The 20,105-nt window shown below is 42.3% G+C and overlaps 1 protein-coding gene across 3 annotated transcripts in view; it reads left to right on the top strand.

The window, feature by feature from the left end:
- C1QTNF7 (C1q and TNF related 7) overlaps positions 1 to 19,465 on the top strand; it is a 59,645-nt gene extending 40,180 nt beyond the window's left edge. The window contains exons 1-4 of one of the 3 annotated variants that reach the window (XM_073340125.1): positions 11,031 to 11,194; positions 12,705 to 13,038; positions 15,059 to 15,304; positions 18,505 to 19,465. In XM_073340125.1, coding sequence (XP_073196226.1) covers positions 15,067 to 15,304; positions 18,505 to 19,136 — 870 coding nt within the window. In that variant the 5' untranslated portion in view covers positions 11,031 to 11,194; positions 12,705 to 13,038; positions 15,059 to 15,066 and the 3' untranslated portion in view covers positions 19,137 to 19,465. Of the gene's footprint in view, positions 1 to 11,030; positions 11,195 to 12,704; positions 13,039 to 15,058; positions 15,305 to 18,504 lie in introns of those variants that run through there. The other 2 variants (XM_073340124.1, XM_073340126.1) reach the window with 2 other exon arrangements.
- The last annotated feature ends 640 nt before the right edge of the window (positions 19,466 to 20,105 follow it).

Below are 20,105 nucleotides of genomic sequence, written 5' to 3'. Positions count from 1 at the left end.
GAGGGAACGGTCTCAGGCCGTGTCCACTAAGCCCCTCTGCGGCTTCCTCCTGACCTGCACGGGGATGGTGGCCAGTCCTTGCCCCTGCTCATTCCCTCCACCATTTGTCCAACCACAAAACTCAGTTAGCCCACACTCCATTTCTGGACAATCTCTGCATTTCATAGAATCATAGAATCATACAATATCAGGGTTGGAAGGGACCCCTGAAGGTCATCTAGTCCAACCCCCTGCTCGAAGCAGGACCAATTCCCAGTTAAATCATCCCAGCCAGGGCTTTGTCAAGCCTGACCTTAAAAACCTCTAAGGAAGGAGATTCTACCACCTTTTGTGTCCCGGCCGCCCACATCACCAGCAGACCAACTGTCCCGGGGGACTAGGGGCTGCCTTGTTCTTCTCCTTTCTTTTCTCCAGGCTTCTCCTGGGGATGGTGGTTCTCGGGGTTTCTTCACCCAGTCCAGGTCCCGGCCTGTCTGACCCTCCTTTCGAGGAACATCTGCCTCTGTGTATTCCTCAGTCAGTTTGACAGCTACCTCTACCGTATTCGGCTGGTGCCTCCAGAGCCAGACTCCCGGAGGCCCTACACAAATTGTTCCAGGATCACCCTGTCCATAATCTCTCCCACTGTCTGGGTGTCCAGCCTCAGCCACCAAATGGCCAGGTCCATGAGTTTCTGGGCAAAAACTTGGGGCCGCAAACACCCTGTCCACCAGGCACCCGAAATTTCTGTTGGTACTTTTCCGCGGACAGTCCCATCCAGTCTAGGATGGCCGCCTTCACTGCATCATAATCTTTGGCCTGTTCATCACTTAAGGCCATACAGGTAGCCTGTGCCTCGCTGGACAGATAGGGGGCTAGTCTTAGGGTCCAGGTTGCTTGCACCCGTGGCCACCCCCTCAAATGTACACAGGAAGGCGCTGGGGTCATTTGCGGGGCCCATCTTACAGAGTCCCAACCCTGGCACACAGTTGCCATCACCTCCCGGGGGACTCACCCAACAGAGCAGGAGCTGCTGCTGCACACTGGCCTGCTCCATGATGAACTCCTGGAGAATCTTCTGTTGTTCAGCCTGCCAGGCATAAGGCCTGCTGCTCTGCCTGGTGGGACTGCTGGAAGGGCTGCAGGGTTTTCTGCAGCTCCTCTTCCCGTTTAGCTAGCCATTGCTCAGTTCCCTCCATCCTCAGGTAGCTGGCGGTGGCTTTGTGATCCCAGACAAGCTCCCACACGTAACGGGGCACACACCGTGCCCCTTCGGTTCAGCCCTTCTCCCTCTCTTCTCAGAGACACCACAGGCTGGTGCAACACCCATGCTCTTTATTTGTGATCGAGTCCCCACTACCAGTTTCCAACTATATATGGGCTTTTTACAACAGCTTGGCCTACCACAGAGCAGGCCAGCAACAGACTAGGAGACTCTGACCTGCCCCCACCCTTGCTCTCACTTCTTCCCAGCCTTATAGCTTCTACTAACGAGGCTGGCAGGTATGGTCAGTTACCAAGCAAGCATCAGGCTATCTACCCATCCCCAATACAATCCCCCTGATTGGGGCTGGAGTGGCAGGAGCTAATTAAGGCCTCTCTAGCAGCACCCTGCCACACTGTCTATTTGAAATGCTATCTTCTGTCCAAGTCTGTACATTATAAACACACACAGAAAAGATGAACTCCAGACTGAGGAGCTTGAATAAATGAGGAGCTCTTTTAAACTGGCTTTTAAGTTTTAAAATGTGTACTTATAGTGAGGTCGTGTGACCTCCCTCTGAGCCTGACAGGAAGGAACCACTCTCCAGCCCCTAGTGGGTGGAGCCAGGCAAGCCACGCCCCCCATGCCTGAAGCAGAGGGGTAGGACAGAAAGTTTAAAAGGCTGGCCCTACAGCTCAATTGTGTGACAGCCAGGGAAGGAAGCAGATGTCCCTTGCCAAGCTTTGTGCTAGAGACTGAACTCTACAGTGTCAAGGACACAGTAGAGGTGCTGGGACTGCCAGTCGATCAGTACCCAGAGGAGCTACTGGGTCTGTCACTGGCTGTGTACCCTGGGGAGACAGAGGTACACTCAGAAGGGGTAATAGGAAGTAGCCCTAGGATACCAGACATTAGTCTGGTTGTATTGCCAAAGTCTAGGTCTGGGCTGGGACCCTGTGAGTAGGGTAGACGTGGGTCCCTCTACCCCCTGCTGCCAGCCCCACCCCTGTGGTGGCAGCCTACCTAACATAGGCCGGATGGCCTGCATTTGTCTGCTGTCTTCCACAGCCAGAGAGCTGGGCCTTAGATGGCTTATTCCTCCTCCCTGCCAAGAAGGCCAGAGCCCTTAGATGGTTTATTGATCTGCTATGCCCAGAGGACCAGAGCTCTTAGATTGCTAATTCCTCTCTTGAGTATTGTAAAATGTAGTGAGGTGGGGTGGCCTCCTTCTGAGCCTGCCTCCTTCTGAGCCTGATGGGGAGGGACAGCCACAGAACCACTACAGTATTCAAGAACACTTCTTATGCTTGGTCAAAGAAGCAAGTTAGCTATTTAGGGTTTTATTATCCATAGTATATACATTTAAAACAAAATCCCCCAAACCAAAACTCTACTAAAACAAAACACACGAGTGCACATGCATTTCTCCCCTTGAGAGTGGATGAAAAAAAGAACAAACCACATATGACAAATGTCAGTCATGTCACTTAGTGCACTACTGGAAGGTGTGCTAATACTATGATGCTGAGTTCAGAATAAGAACCTAACTAGACTAGACTGCCTTGTACTTTATGTAGTTATTCCCACCATTGTAAAATGGATGTAAAACACTCCCAGATCAGGATGGTATAGTTTTACTCCCACTTTGGACAAGAATAAACATCTGCACAAAGTATAAGGTAATGGAAAATCAGCCCCATAAACTAGAAACACACAAACTAGTGTTTATTATAAATTAATATATTTACTTAATATTAAGAAATCTGTGTCAGGGAATGCGTAATAAGTCAGAGACTGCTGGAGAATGGCTTGCTGTAGCTAGGTGGACAGGTTTCCTGAAAAAGAAGGAATATTCCATTGTGCCTGCTAACACACTTAGCTCATTGCTCTTCTTCTGGGCTGCTGGAACGTGGACCAGACCCTACTACAAATGGAGATAATTGAGGGTAGGCCTAGGTGCAGCTGGATTTTCTAAGAAGTGTGATAAAAGCAGAGACATCATCCTTTTGACTTTCATGTGGAAACTCAAGTCTTTCATTTGAATAAAAATATTTCCTCCCTCCACCTCCAAGCTTTTAATTGTAGTTTGAGTCCAAATGGTTTCTAGATCTTTCTCAAACACAAGTGTTCTTTAACTTCAGTTTCATAGACACAGAGGTCAGCCTCATTGAAAGTCATGATGTTATTCAAAGGTATGATTTCATTCAGGAAGATGCATTATTTAAGCAGCTTGTTAAAGCTGACATAGTTAAAAATCCTGCTATTATCAAAAAGCAGACATTACGTAGATTTAATTCTATTTTTATATCTTTCTGGCTGTTACCTTAAGAATTTGACATGAGCCATAACAATTACATACAGCATGTACCAGGCCAGATTCTGTTCTCTATTATACCAGGGTAAATCTGGGGTGATTCTACTGAAATAAATGGAGTTACTCCAGACTTGTACTGATGTACTACTTTGTCTCTGGTGTTTAAGAGTATGTAGAATTTGACCCAGAATGTCCACTCTACCAGACAATCTGGGAACTATACATAAAGCTTTGGGGCTAGATTTTTAATCTCCTTAGTGACACAGCTGCAAATCCAGAAAAACACTATTGAAGTTAATAGAGCTATTACAGTTACACTTGTCTAAATAAGATCAGGCTCTAACCCTTGATCTGTAACAGACTTGTAACTGGTTTCAGAGTAACAGCCGTGTTAGTCTGTATTCGCAAAAAGAAAAGGAGTACTTGTGGCACCTTAGAGACTAACCAATTTATTTGAGCATAAGCTTCCGTGAGCTACAGCTCACTTCATCGGATGCATACTATGGAAAGTGTAGAAGATCTTTTTATATACACACAAAGCATGAAAAAATACCTCCTCCCACCCCACTCTCCTGCTGCTAATAGCTTATCTAAAGTGATCACTCTCCTTACAATGTGTATGATAATCAAGGTGGGCCATTTCCAGCACAAATCCAGGGTTTAACAAGAACGTCTGGGGGGGGTAGGAAAAAAAAGGGGAAATAGGTTACCTTGCATAATGACTTAGCCACTCCCAGTCTCTATTCAAGCCTAAGTTAATTGTATCCAATTTGCAAATTAATTCCAATTCAACAGTTTCTCGCTGGAGTCTGGATTTAGAGTTTTTTTGTTGTAATATCACAACTTTCATGTCTGTAATCACGTGACCAGAGAGATTGAAGTGTTCTCCGACTGGTTTATGAATGTTATAATTCTTGACATCTGATTTGTGTCCATTTATTCTTTTACGTAGAGACTGTCCAGTTTGACCAATGTACATGGCAGAGGGGCATTGCTGGCACATGATGGCATATATCACATTGGTGGATGTGCAGGTGAACGAGCTTCTGATAGTGTGGCTGATGTTATTAGGCCCTGTGATGGTGTTCCCTGAATAGATGTGTGGGCACAGTTGGCAACGGGCTTTGTTGCAAGGATAGGTTCCTGGGTTAGTGGTTCTGTTGTGCAGTACGTGGTTGCTGGTGAGTATTTGCTTCAGGTTGGGGGGGCTGTCTGTAGGCAAGGACTGGCCTGTCTCCCAAGATTTGTGAGAGTGTTGGGTCATCCTTCAGGATAGGTTGTAGATCCTTAATAATGTGTTGGAGGGGTTTTAGTTGGGGGCTGAAGGTGACGGCTAGTGGCGTTCTGTTATATTCTTTGTTAGGCCTGTCCTGTAGTAGGAGACTTCTGGGAACTCTTCTGGCTCTATCAATCTGTTTCTTCACTTCCGCAGGTGGGTATTGTGACTGGGACATCTGAGATCAACATCTCAGAACACTTCAGTTAGTGTTACAGGGTAAAATTTTCAAAATCACCTAAATGACTTGGGAGCCTAAGTCCCAATTTATAAAGTGACTTTGGCACTTAAGACTAGCAATAAAACTTAGGCTTCTAAGTGTCTAAATCATGTTTGAAAATGGGGACTTCGGCTCCCTTTAGGCTCTTCATAAAATTTTATCCACAACTCTTAACAGTGTAAAGATTCCTTCTTACCCAGAAATTTTTTCTTCCACAACACCCATTTTCTTTGGCAATATCTATTTTGAAATGCATTGTCATGCGTTTTGTAATACACATTTTGAGAGTTCTCATACAGAGTTCTGGGAGTTTCAGCAAGACAATTGGATAGTCTTTGCTTAGAATGGGATTTAAAAAGTCCTCAGTACTGGTCTAACTCTCTCTTCTCATTGATGTCAAAGGAAGCTTTGCCATTCTTGGAAGCATAGGTAAGTCCAGTGTCAAGCACTTTTGAAAATTCCCACCATTCAATTCTGACATAAAATGTCAACCTGAGGGAAAGATTTAAAAAAATCAAGCTTGGTTTAAGATGATACCATCAGATTAATCAGTAAGAATATTACTTATCAGTTGTAGAGTGTTTTATATCTTCAAAGTGTTGCACAAATATTAATGAGTTAACCTACAACAGCCTTGGGTTACACAAGTATTTGTCCTAGTTCTGTAGCTAGGTAAACTAAGGCATAGCGGACTAGATCCTCAGCTGTGTTTAAAGGTCCATGTGGTGCAGCTGCCTGGGGCTCCCAATCTGCCTGGGGCTGAAATGCATCTATTTGCAACCTCCCCCTGAACTAGGGAACTAAGGGTGTGTCTACATTGCTGTTAGACCCCTGAGGATAGCCCATGCCAGCTGACTCAGGCTCATGGGGCTCAAGCTAAGAAAATTTTTAATTTTGGTGTAGACATTCAGGCTGGAGCCTGGGCTCTGGGACTCTTCTTCCCTCATAGGGTCTCAGAGCCCAGCTTCCAGCCCAAGCCCAAACATCTACACCAGAATTAAACAGCCCCTTAGCCCAAGCCTCCCAAACCTGAATCAGCAGGCAAAGGCCAGCTGTGGGTTTTTAATTGCAGTGTGCACATACCCTCAAGGGCCAGCTATGCCAACTCTACATTAGTTGTGAATTTGCCAATGCAGAAAAATCTCCAGCTATCCCTTTGGGTCAGATTTACAGCTTTTTTATGATACCAGAGAAGCATAAAGAGTCCCTCGGCCGGGTCTACACTTAAACAGTTTTGGCAGCAGATAGCTATGTCAGGGACCTGTTTGGAAAAAATCACACTCCTAGCTGACATAATGATACCAACAAAAGCCCCAGTATTGTACCAGTTATACCAGCAAAAAAGTTCTTTTGTATAAATGCTTTTGCTTGGGGAACTGTTTTGCCTGTATAAGCTATGTCTCCACTAGGAGGGTTTGCACCATAGTTATACCAGGAAATCCTTTCTAGTGTAGACAAAGCCCTAGTGTGGGTCAGAGAAGGTAAGTGGCCAAAGAGCCAGTCAGTAGCTGTTTCTGGCTCCTAGTTCCATACTGAGTTCACCAGACCAATGATTCTCAAAGGTCTTAAACCTGGGGGTGACCTCTTCCTTAGTCAAACACTTCTCAGTTTAATCATAGATTCATAAATTCTAAGACCAGAAGGGACAATTGTGATAATATAATCTGATCTCCTGTATCACACAGACCATAGAACTTTCTCAAAATAATTCCTAGAGCTGATCTTTTAGAAAAGCCATCCAATTTTCCTTTAAAAATTGTCAGTGATGGAGAATCCATCATGACCCTTCGTAAATTGTTCCAGTGGTTAACTACTCTCACTGTTAAAAAGCCATGCCTTATTTCCAGTCTGAATTTGTCTACTTCAACTTCCAGCCACTGGATTGTATTATACCTTCCTTTGCTAGATTGAAGAGCCCATTATTAAATATTTGTTCCCCATGTAGATACTTGTAGACTGTGATCAAGTCAACCTTTAGCCTTCTCTTTGTTAAGCTAAATAGATTGAGCTCCTTGAGTCTGTCACTATAAAACATGTTTTCGAATTCTTTAATCATTCTTGTGACTCTTCTCTGAACACTCTCCAATTTATCAACATACTTCATCAGAATGGTTTCCTATCCCCTTCCATCTTTGCTGTGGCTGAAATGAGGGCATAGGTCTCTGGCTAGATGTTCATTTTTGAGAGATTTTTTAGCACACACATAGTGGCCTGGGTGATACCATTTGATCAGCCTCCAGAACTGAATAATTTGTAAGGGGGAGAATAAATCCCTTCTATGGGGTCTGGGAGTATCCTTTCCTGGTATTTTTTTATTTTAAAATGTTGGTATTTGGTGCCTTCCAAAGGCAAATGGGGAAAAAATAACTCTTCAGAAGTCTCTACATTCTAATAACCTCCATCATGACAGGAATAGGAGGTGAGCAATATTGGAGATAGGGATACATTCAGCAAGGAAATCCCCCACTTCCTCCCTGCCTTATATGCACAGCCTGCTTCCCTTTCTGCCCTGCCGCATTTGTACCTATGCAAAGTGAGTATAAAATGCAACCCAGTTGTTAGAGAAGCATCTTACATGTAAGCAGAGTCAGAATGAGCTCTACCCTGACATCTGGTGGTGAGTTGTGGAAAAGGACTTCAGGGGGTGATCTTATTTGCATGGGCACACCCACCCCGCCTAGCATGATGGGACTGCTTGCCTAAATAGTCAGTTTGGCTGCTGTAGGATCCCCAGTCTCTTTGTTATTGGGGTAGGAGTAATAAAGTGTTGTTATCCTGGTTATGGAATCAAGGACAGTAGAAATGTACTTGGCATTTTATGGTGGAGGGACTCACCCTCAACTAAGTAGCACTCGCTAGGCAAGGGGCTTGGGTTCCAAAGCCCAGTGAACTCAGAGAGACTGGGAACAAGTATATGTACTTGGTAGTGTGGGGTTCCTCCTGAGGGCCCCAAACACTATTTTGACTCCTTTCTGTTTTTCCACTGTGTAATAACAGAGCTGTGTTTGACTCAATTAGAAGTCTTGTCCTATGCTGTAGAGCTGGAATCACTGATTCCTAGGTCTAAGCATTAGATCTACTTTGGGCTATGGTTCTGCTTGTGCTAGCACTGGGCCCTCCCCTACTAGCAGCTGAAATCACTAAAGAGCTGAAGTTACTCAGAGCTGAAATTGCTGTGTTAAGTGGAAGGGTTGATGGCATATTGGCGAGTGGCTAGCAGGATGACTGGCTTAGAGGAGTAGCCAGCAGGGTGGCTGGTGGAGAGGCGTAGCTGGTGATGAAGACTGCAGCAGAACCCCACGGAGAGGCATGGCAATTAGTCATTGACCCAAGCACTGGAGCATGTAAGATGCCACCATACCTCCCCCTACTTCCACCCAGGCTCGGAGGTAAACTCTGCAGATGAACTTCTAAACTTTTGGGGCTGCACTGACCTAGAATAGGAACTGTGGGAGGGGTGACTTTTGGGTTGCTGGACTTAAGACCCTGAGGGGAAAAGGACAGTGCCAAACTTAATTGGGGATGGGTCTTTTGCTCATGGTTTGTGTTATGAATCCTGTTTGTGGTGTTTCCCCAACATAATGCCGTATTGTTTACCTCCTTTATTAAAAGGCTTTTGCTACACTCAGACTCTGCGCTTGCAAGAGGGGAAGTATCGCCTCTTAAGAGGCGCACAGGGGGATGGTATGTAATTGTCCCAAGTCACTGGGTGGGGACTCGAGCTGGTTTTGCATTATGTTATTGAAACGGAACCCCTAGATACTGAACCCGGCCCTTGTTGCTCCCAACTCTGACGGGCAGAAGGGTTACATACACATGTATTTGCTCTTGTTATGCACGGGTGTGGTACTGTGGCCCAAGAAGTAAAGCAGTGGAAAGTCAGCCCTTGTGTGTGAGTGACTCACACTCACACACATGCATTTTCTATTACTTTTGGTCTTTTGTCTCTTCCTATGCCTTTCAGGCTCTGCCATGTTCTCTTTCCTGCCCTCTACCTCTATCTCCCTTGCTCCCCTTCCCTTTCCTTGACTGTATTATCCCCTTCTGCCCCATTTGTGACATTATGGCTAGGATTATAAATGTATCTTGTTTGGTAAGGAAGAATGTTCTAGTGCAGGGGCCCTCAATCTGATGGACTCTGGCAAGAGTATAGAAAAGTGATTATGGGAAACCTGAAAGGATCAAGCCAGTCTGAAGTAAAAGAAGGCAATGGGAGTTATCTGCCTAACTCACTTTTGTAAATTCCATTAGGTGCCTGTCTGTATCTTTTGGTACCTAAACACCTTTGTAAACCTGGGCCCCAGATATGTCATTAAACCTGCAAACTGAGGGGCATCCTAGAGCTCTGCTCTGGCGATCTGCACTATCTCTGTTTTCGGAAAGGTGAAGGAAACCCTTCAGAAGCAGCTCTTTTCAGACACATACTTGTGTCATGAGTTTTCTAGTGTTAGATAATGAACATTCTTTTTTGTAAGACACTTTCATTTTCCCCACAAGGCTGCTGCAAATTGCATGAGTGACTTTCCTAGATTCTGAGCTTTTTGGTGTCAGGAACAAAAAAGCACAAAAAGACAGCATGATTTAATTTTTTGTATGTGTTGGCAGTAAAATAACTGTCCATGTGTGCCGGCCCAAATATTACAAATACACGAGGCTATCCAGGCCAACATAGAGAGTCAGCCTAGCTCACAGCAGGGATCCAGAACAGCTTGTAGGGCAGCTTTTAGCAAAATAGCTGGGACCAGAAAGAGCCAGATTGTTTGGAGTCAGACTGAAAACTAAAATGAACCCCACCTTGATGCTCCTCAAACCACGCACAGTGAAACCATGGGCAAATTGATTTTATGTCCCATGTTTTCCATGTGTCCATGGCCATGGAATTGGACACACAGTCACAGAATCTGGCTGCAGAATACACTTTCATTCTTTTAAAAAAAAAAGTGTACTGAAGCATGGGATGAGAGTTTAAATGTCAGCATTGTTAACTGCCATTACGGATCACTTTCTCAGAAAGATTTACCTACTGTGCCTATCTGTTATCTTTAGTGGCAGATATCTTTGGGGATATTGGGGCATTATTGGGGTGGGAAACAAAAGTTCATTCTATCCAAAAAGTTTCAGGTCACCTCTCCCCTTATTACACAAGGCGGAAGTAAAGAGAAAATGCAGAGCTTCTGTAATCTACTGGTCTGTGTGTATTGCACATTTCCCATTGTGTCTGATTCATAGAGCATGCAAGTCTGTTACAGTGCCCAGCTCTGGAGTCTGGATCCTATAGCTGTAGAGTCTCATGCTTTCAGCAGCGGAGGTCCCTGGTTCAATTGTCAGTGCATGGATAGAGATCATCACACTTCTGCTGCCTCTTGCAAGCTAGAATGCTAAACTGCCAGAAGCCTCAACTGCATCCTGTGCAAACCTCCAACTTTCTATTCCAACATATTCTATAATGTAGAACAGCGATGCCTATGCAAAATTTTTGTGACACAATTTGTGAGTAGTGTAAAATACTGTTAATCCCTTTTGACCTGAGCGAATAGTCAGTGTTCGGAACCCTGAGGGTGTTCCAGTTGAGAGTAGAAATTGACAATCGAGTCTGGTATTTTCTTTGATACAGTCTTGTTTATTTACTAGGAATGTACAAAGTTCTGCTTCTCCAAATGCAGGAGAAACCAAAGCCAAAAGGAGAGAATTTCTTTCCTTACAACCCCTTTTCAGCCAGCACGAGACCCAGAAGCCCCCCTCTCTAGATTTTTCCAGGGTCATACACCATGCTTGTCCAGAGTGTCCATCTCTAAGTCTTGCTTCAGTTTGTCTGTTCCTGTGTCTGTATGATGGGGTATACGAACCCCACATTGGGATGAAAGGGGTTATCATTAACACTGTGTGCTTGTGTAACCCATGTGCCTAATATGGAGATATCTCTTTAAGAGACCCTTTCGGTGGGGAGGTAGGAGTGAGCTGTGTCTAGGTCATTGTTGCTAGGCAGATTAAGCACTCCACATCCAGAAGCTTCTGGAATTGGGTGCGGTAGTTTTGGGTATGCTCCAATAGGTTCCCTGTTGCTGGGGTCAGACTCCATGAGGGCAAGCAGTGGGGACAGCTGCTTTGCAAAAGGTTATGTACCCTGGGTGAGTTGGGAGAAGCTGAGCCCAGGAGCAGGAAGCTGGCTGTTGTCCCTAACTCTGAAGCATTTTGCAGCAGGTTAGTGATATTGTTAACCCTCTAACAGGGAAGCATGGGCAATGCTAATTATAGGGAGGGAAAAATAACTGCTATTTTAATTGTATGCTTTGAATGTCTTGATTTTAGCCAAACTGTTCTAGTTAAATTGTCTCAACTAGTCTGAATCACCAACTTTTCTTTAAATGTAGAAATGGGGAAAAAGTCATTTCAGTTTTGCTATTCTCAGTTTTCTATTTTTTTGTAACAGGGTTTTCTTTAACCAATCACTCACTTAAGTGTATAGATTTAATCAGTTAGCTGACTGGCTATCAGTGATTTCAGCAGCGGAAGAGATTCCTACAAGCAAGTGGAGGAAAGATGTTGTTTTAGACTCAGCAGACTGTGTAGATTTGTTGATCAAAGACTCTAACTGAGGGCATGCCAACACTTGCAGATGTAGAGCACTTTGAGTTAAACTAGCCTTCGGAGAGCGCAGTAGGGAAAGCGCTGCAGTCTGTCCACACTGACAGCTACAGGCGCATTGGTGTGGCCACATCAGCAGTCCTTGCAACAACCACAGAGAGCAGTGCATTGTGATAGCTATCCCAGCATGCAAGTGGCTGCCACGTGTTTTTCAAATGGGGGGGGGGGTGGAGTGGAGTGTGACAGGGAGTATGTTGTGTGTATGTGGGGGGAGAGAGAGTGGGTTTTTGGGGGGCTAAGAGCATGTCAGCTTACTGCCTTGTAAGTTCAGACAGCAGCAGACTCCCCTCCTCCCCCGCCTCTCTCTCACACACAGCATTTCACAGTAATGGTTGCTTGTCTCGGAGCAGATAAGCAGCCGGCTGTCAGAAACAGAGCTTTCAAAGGGCATATCCACATTCCTACAGCAAGTTCAAAACAATGACAAGAGTGGCCACTTGACTTAAGGGGATTATGGGATGTTTCCGGAGGCTGATCAGAGCTCAGTAATGCAACACCTCGTTCACACTGATGCTCAGGCATTTCAGCCAAGGCGCAACAAACGTTAATCTTCTCGTCAAGGTGGAGTACCAGGAGCGCTCTAGCCGTGGAGTCAGCACGCTCTACGTGCCTTGCCAGTGTGGACAGGTAGTGAGCTAGGGCGCCTGGGGCTGCTTTAATGTGCTCTAACTCACAAGTGTAACCAAGCCCTGAGACTTAGATGAACAAAACCTAAGCTTTCAGGAACTTTCAATTTCTTCTCGCTGTATTTCTGTGGGGACTGAACTGTTCAGATTTAAATTTGTTTTTTTTAATTTATGTTTATGTATAACTGTGAAGGTAATGTCTGTAGATTATAAAATAGCCATGTCATGCTATAAAAATTAGGTTATTATTCTTTATCATAAGATTTTATAAAGGTATTTAATTAAATTCATTTCTTTAGTTCCTTTTGGGACCTGGATGTTGGAAGGTTGACCCTGTACGATCCTTGCGGAAAATCCTTAGAGACTGAACTCTGGGTCTCTAGCTACTTTCTGTGGGAGTTGGTTTTGTTTTGTTTTTGTTTTGTTTTGTTTTGTTTAAGGTACTGGAGACGGGAAATGAAGTGAACTCTAGCCCACCCAAACGTTACACTTGTTCTGGCTTCGAAGATATGCAGAAAGAGTGGACTCCTGAAGTTTGTTTCCTTGATGGAAGAGAAATTATTTGGCACAGATGACTGACATCATTTCCTAATCTAAATTATTAACAAATATGTGTTCTTTGGAAGAGGGATACCAGATATGAAAAGCAAAGTGCATCTTATAATTCACGGATTTAGTTCCAATTTTAGTACTCTAGTAAAACAGCTGTGATCAAACACTCTAGTCATCCTGTGTTCCTTCCAAAATTACAAGAACCAATCACTTAAACTAAAGGTGAGTCTCTCTATTAGCTGTCAACAGTAAAGGGACTAAAGCACAGTTAACCAATTCTGATTCCATCCAGTACAGAGCAGTAGCATACATACATACATACTAGCCAATTCGTTACACACACGTTTATTTGTGCTGTCCCCAAATACTCATTTGCCATTCCGTAGCTGCTTTTTTTTACCCTCGCCCTCTAGAGATGCTGTGCATACATTCCCAAAGCCGCCACTCTGTCATCTCATGGGCTTCTTTAGTTCTACATGCTGAGGATGCATTGGTCATGTAGCTCTGGGAATTGGACAAGCAAAGTTGTTCCTTTTTATCCAGCTGCTCTCAAACATAAAAGAAAGCCCGCTCGTATTTATACCTTGCTCTTAAATGCAAAGGGTCATATTCTTCCCTGATTTAGACCCTGTATGGTTCTGGTAACTTCAGTAGGGCTGCAAGTGGTAGAAATCAGAACAAAATTTCATCCAAAGTCTCAAGTGTTGGTTGCTAACTACCATCAGCAGTTGTCCCTTATTGCTCTTGCAATAAGCACCTATCTCTTAACCCAATTGTTAGAGATCAATTGTGTCTGCAATGGCTGACCCATACTGTAGGTGCCTATCAAATTTCAATAAAGTTATTAGTACAGTCTCCTTGCCATTTTTGGTACGGGATTGTGTATGACAATCAAGTGACACAATAGCCCTAAAGGATCTGGAGCATTTCTCTTTTGCTCAAAAAACATTGTATTTGGTTCTTTTGTCAGTCTCCACTACCACCTGACCATATTCTCTCTCTCTCTCTCTCTCCATTGCCATTCCATTTCATTTATATTTGGTAAAATAACTAAGATGCATAGTAAAATTTGTATTTATCTGGTGACTCAGTGAAAAAGTTTTTTTCCCAAAGGAGCTGATACGGGCCTGCTATACACCAAATGGAAACTCATGAATTATAAAGGACTGTAAATGGCTCTGGTTTTACAAATAAATTATCACATGACGAACTAGTATGACCAATAGGGTGCCTAGATATTGTGGAGAGAAGTGAGTGAGATGTGGATTCTCTGGGGAAGTAGTCTGATTCTTTGTGCAATTTGCCTGAGTGTTTCATTATAATAAAGCCATAGATAGCATATAAATGGATTTCTTTGATTCCGTCATTCCATTTCCTTTTTTTGCCAGAAACTGTGATTTTCTTATAAGCTATAAATTAGCACTGCAGAGATGGATAATTCCACATAAATACTCTGATCTGGACACTGAAATAGAAAAAATACAACTCTATTTCCAGAATCACAACTCACACTAGTTTCAGGCCAGTCAATCGTGGGTAACACTGATTTAGGACATTGTTGTATGTAAGGAACTGCAAGTTCTTGGCAGCAGGTTACTATTGTAAGCTGTTTCTTCTTTCATCATATGGTATATTATAAAACCAAAAGGCACAAATTTAAAAATCTCTGATTATTTAATCATGAAGACCGACAACTAATAAAAACCAGAATACTCTTGTGAAAGCATGTTGGGAGACTATGCAATGTAGATCAGTTTGTATCCCATTCAGAAGCAGACTGGAGAAAAGTGTGAACAGTCTATTCTATTCAGACTTGACTCACAATCCCAGAGTAGCTGGCTGATTCTTCCTCAGTTACCACAGTGAAATAGTTAACTGTACTGTAAACATGAGGATTCAGAGTTAAATTCCCATTTTCTTAACTAACTTCACACCTCTTTTAAGGATATTGTTTTTATCTGTCTGTAGTCTCAGTGTGACACACTGCATCATTCAGATGTGGAAGATTTTTCTTTACATAAAGAAGGCTTGAAAATTAAATGAAATCTTTAAATTCTTCAGAAACTGGTGGGGCCACTACAGCATTGCTAGTTCAGTGTGCTGCCCTGTATTGGCTCAATCCATATTATGTTTAGGATTTTAAAAGTGTGAAGTATATATGCCTATAGTCTAAATCAAAACCATCTGAAGGCTTTAATGACAAGATATGCATTCATGGTCTGTACATATGTATTTTTTCCAGAGCCAAGGATGTTTGCATTGCTTTACATTACAAGTTTTGCCATCTATACAAGCGGACAATCTCTTCACAACCAGCTCAAAGGAGAAAATTACTACACGAGATATATTTGTAGCATTCCTGGTTTGCCGGGCCCTGCAGGTCTCCCTGGAGCTATTGGATCACCAGGGCCCCATGGGCGTATTGGTCTTCCAGGAAGAGATGGTAGAGATGGCAGGAAAGGAGAAAGGGGTGAAAAAGGGAATGCAGGTATTGAATATTTGTGCTAACTAATGGAAAAAAACAAAACAAAGAAACCAACAACCAGGATCTTCTCCTGGAACTTACTGTATTTTTTTAAATTTTATTTATCAGTGACTTCCTGAGTATAAAATACTAGCACATATAAATGTAAGATACAGTTATGTATGTATGTAACAAAAAATGACAACTTATATCAGATTTAAACTCATAAAACAAGAACACTGAATCTCCAGGGTGAAACTTCATTATTATTATTTATTATAATTTACAATTTATTATTCATTTAGCTGAAAAAAAATTAAAAATGTTAAGGTTGAGATTATCTATCAGTAACTTAAAGTTAAAACATTACAGATGTTGTAATTATCCCAAAAACAATTATAAGCACAGGAAATTCAGACTTAAGGTGAAACTTAAAAGAAATCCAAACAAGTTAAGAAAATAAATAGTGCACCCAAGCGACATTAACTTCATCCTGAAATGATACCATTTAATAACCATTCAATTAAGATTAGCGTATCATAGTTTTGTAGTTCCAGATTAGATTAAACTGAATGTTAAAGACACATTAGATATTCTGGGTTTTTTGTGTGTGTGTGCCCTAATTAAGTACTTCCAGACCTTAACATGTTTAATTTTGGGGGGTCTACTCACCTGTATAAAGTTACTCATGTGGATGGACTGTTTGCAAGATCCGGGCCTAAATGAACACACAACACAATAAGTAATAGGGGCAAACAATGTGTGGAAGATAAGAGGAAAGGAGAGAGAGTGTGTGTGTGTGTGTGAGAAAAAAAAAGTTTTCATAGTTACAAATAGTAAATTATTATGTGTAATTCATGTTCCTCAAAATGCATGCACCCTTTTAAAAACTTCCTACCCTATTTGTTTCTAAAACATCCCTGGTCAGCCAAAGGACATGGTCAATATTAATGTACAATTTTCTTTATTACTGAATCACTCCAAACCTTGTCCCACCATTACCCCTTTTCTTGTTGCTTTAAATCATTTTTCAATATTTGTTTTTTAAATTTTGATATAAAATCTCACCACATTTGTGGTGGTATTGCTTCTTATTTGTTACATAAGGTCATCCTTTGTTTTGGAGACATCCCTCATGAGATTTTGATTTTAAAAAATGGAACAATATAAAATTAACGAGACACACATTAAATGGATTAAAAATTCATCAATGAGCAGATGTGTTTCTAATGGGGTCCTGAAGGGATTGGTTCTTGGCCTTACACTATTTAATATTTTTGTCAATGTTCTAGACGAAAACAAAATCATCACTGATAAAGTTTGCAGTGACACAAGTTGAGGGAATGGTAAACAAGAAAGAGGACAGGTCACTGATATAGAGTGATCTAGATCATTTAGTAAGCTGGGTGCAAGCAAACAATATGTATTTTTAATATGGCTAAATGTAAATCTAGTAACAAAGAATGTAGACCATTCTTGCAGGATGGAGAACTCTGTCCTGGGAAGCAGTGACTCTAAAAAAGATTTGGGGGGTCATGGTGGAAAATCAGTTGAACATGAGCTCTCACTGAGGTGCTGTTTCCAAAAGGGCTAATGCGATAGTGGAATGCATAAATAGGAGACTCTCGAGTAGAAGTAGAGAGGTTATTTTTATCTCGATATTTGACCCTGGTGTAAGTGCTGTTGGAATACTGTGTCCAGTTCTGATGCCCACAATTCAAGAAGGATGCTGATAAATTCTGGTGCAAAGAGTCACCAGGATTAAAGGGTTAAAAAACATCCCTTATAGCGATAGACTCTGTAGCCCAATCTATTTGCTTAACAGAAGGTTAAGGGATGACTTGATTACAGACTCTAAGTATCTACATGGGAAACAAATATTTGATAATGAGCTCTTCAATCTAGCAGAAAAAGGTATAACATGATCCAATGGCTGGAAGTTGAAGCTAGATAAATTCAGACTGGAAATAAGGCATAACACTTTAACAATGAAAGTAATTAACCATTGGAACAATATACCAAGGGTTGTGGTGGATTCTTCCTCACTGACAATTTTTAAATCAAAATTGGATGTTTTTCTAAAAGATCTGTTCTAGGAATTTGGTTTTTTTTATGGCCTGTGCTATACAGGGGGTCAGAATAGATGATCGCAGTGGTCCCTTCTGGCATCTTTGAAAACATAGGTAACTATTATAGTATAATACGTATAATATTATATAGACATAAGAAAAGTACAGTTTAATAGATTGAGTTCAGTTGAGAGGTACTGTTTAATACTTTGGTTGTCAAATGTCTATGCCATATAGCAGCGGTCCCCAGACTTTTGAGGGTCACACCCCCCATACCCACCCCAGAGCCAGGAGGGGAGCCGTGGCTTGGGGACAGGGTGGGAGAGGCTGGAGTAGAGCTGCAGCCAGGCTATGGTGAGGGCCGGCAGCCGGGCCCATGGCCAGATGCAGCTCTGCTCCTGGCCTGGCCCCCAGCCTCAGCCCCGGGCCAGGAATGGAGCCGTGGCCAACAGCCTAGGCTGTGGGCTGGAATGGGGCTGGGAGCAGAGCCATGCTGAGGACTGGACTGGGCACCAGGCCAGGAGCCATCAATGTGTCTGGAGATGGGACCAGAACAGAGTTGGAGGCGGGGAGGAGGCTGGGTGGTGCTCCCTCCTTCCTCCCATCTCGTGGGGGCTGGCCTGGGTCCCGCCATGCCATCTCAGATGTTCCTCCACTCCCTGCTGGGGGCACGCCGGGACCTCTGCCATACAGTAACTGGAAGTTTTAAAGAATTTCCAGTCTAAAAAATATAAGCTATTTCTTGTCAATAGTGACATAACTTACTAATAGAATTTTCAAGCTCTTATGGCTATATCCTGTCATTGTTCTGCACACAGAACTTCCATTAAGAATAAATGGAGTTTTACCTTTAAATAAATAAATGCCAGATTAAGGTCCTTAGTATTAATATAACGTCTCACCCTTGTTTGACATGTGATGAATTTTATGCATTGTCAGTGCACACAAAAACAAAAATAGACATGTTTTTTAAATCTCAAATTCCGTTCTAAGTGTGGGGTGTTTTTGAAAATCTGACAAGGATTACACCAAACCAGTTTAATTATATATTTAATTTTGTTCAAACATATCCAGGAGCTCATGGAATCATTTGCTTTGCCACCTACAAAAGAGATTGTGTATGTAATAATTAACCAATATAAAATGTTTTTCAAGGTTTAAGAGGCAAGACTGGACCTTTAGGAACAACTGGAGATAAAGGAGACCCAGGACAGTCTGGTAAAAAAGGACCTACAGGATTGGTTGGTGCCAAAGGCGAAGTGGGTCCCGCTGGACCACCTGGGCCTAAGGGAGATAAAGGAGAACGAGGAGAACGAGGTGTACCAGGGATCTGTAAGTGTGGAAGGATAGTGCTGAAATCTGCCTTTTCTGTTGGCATCACCACGAGCTACCCAGAAGAAAGATTACCAATCATATTCAATAAAGTCCTTTTCAATGAGGGTGAGCATTACAGTCCTTCCACGGGGAAATTTATATGTGCTTTTCCAGGGATTTATTACTTCTCTTATGAGATCACCTTAGCAAATAAGCATCTTGCAATTGGGCTGGTTCATAATGGGAAATACCGAATAAAGACATTTGACGCTAACACAGGAAACCATGACGTAGCTTCTGGATCCACGGTGATCTATCTTCAGGCAGAAGATGAAGTGTGGCTTGAGATCTTCTACACTGACCAAAATGGTCTCTTTGCAGATCCCACTTGGTCAGACAGTTTGTTTTCTGGATTTCTCTTATATGTTGATACAGATTATCTCGATGCCTTATCTGATGACGATGAACTGTGATATGGGAGATGTCAAAACTTCTCCAAACAAACTAGACAATCTGACACAGGATTTGATTTGGAGTGTATAGGAGACAAAACAATAATGATATGAACTGTAATTTTATTTTTGTTTTGATGGGACCACAAATCGAATGTGGAAGAAGGTTTCCAGCCTCTATGCAGGACATTTTACCAAAGAGCAGGGATAATAAAATTAATAATATACTAATGAATGACTGTCACTCCAGACCTGCATCCTCTTAAAGATTATGTTTATAATAATATTTAAACAAATTTAAGATAATGTACATCAAATTTTATATAAAAATATATTGAGTTGTGAAGTGACTGATAGAGTGATATTGACTTATTAAACCTCTGGATACTTTGTATTTGTTATTAAAGGAAAATTGAATGCCTGACATCACTAATAGCCTTGGTCATTCTAGGGAGGTAACTATTTAAGAGATACATGTGATAAGAAATTTAGAAAGTAGAATGAAATAATACAGTAATAGCCATTTGAGAGTGATGGACCCTGGAAAGACCATTACTTCACTTCAGTCACATACCAACACTAACAAAAGACATATAGAGCCAGGTGACTTCTGAATGGAGCCAGGCAGATTTACACCAGCTGAGAATCTGGCTCAATTACATTAATTAAAAGGAGACCAGAACCAAGGGCCTGTATTCAATAAATTGATTAAAAATTGACTAACTTAGTGAACTCAAAAAGTAATTGTAAATGGGGACTCGTCATCCAATGTGGGTGTTTCTAGTTCAGTCCCACAGGGATCTGTTCTTTCCAAATGTAAGATATAAAATCACCCCTGGCAAAGTGTGCAGATGACACAAAAATCAGTACAGTAAAAATAATTATTAGGATAGTTCTACAGAGCAATTTGGATCCAATGATAAGTTGGGCTTACCTGAACAATATACATTTTAATACAGACAAATGCAGTGTCATAAATTGGGGCGGCTG

This window comes from Lepidochelys kempii, chromosome 4 (assembly GCF_965140265.1).
Source record: "Lepidochelys kempii isolate rLepKem1 chromosome 4, rLepKem1.hap2, whole genome shotgun sequence".
Classification (NCBI taxonomy): Eukaryota; Metazoa; Chordata; order Testudines; family Cheloniidae; genus Lepidochelys; species Lepidochelys kempii.
This window is presented reverse-complemented; position numbering and strand designations above follow the sequence as displayed.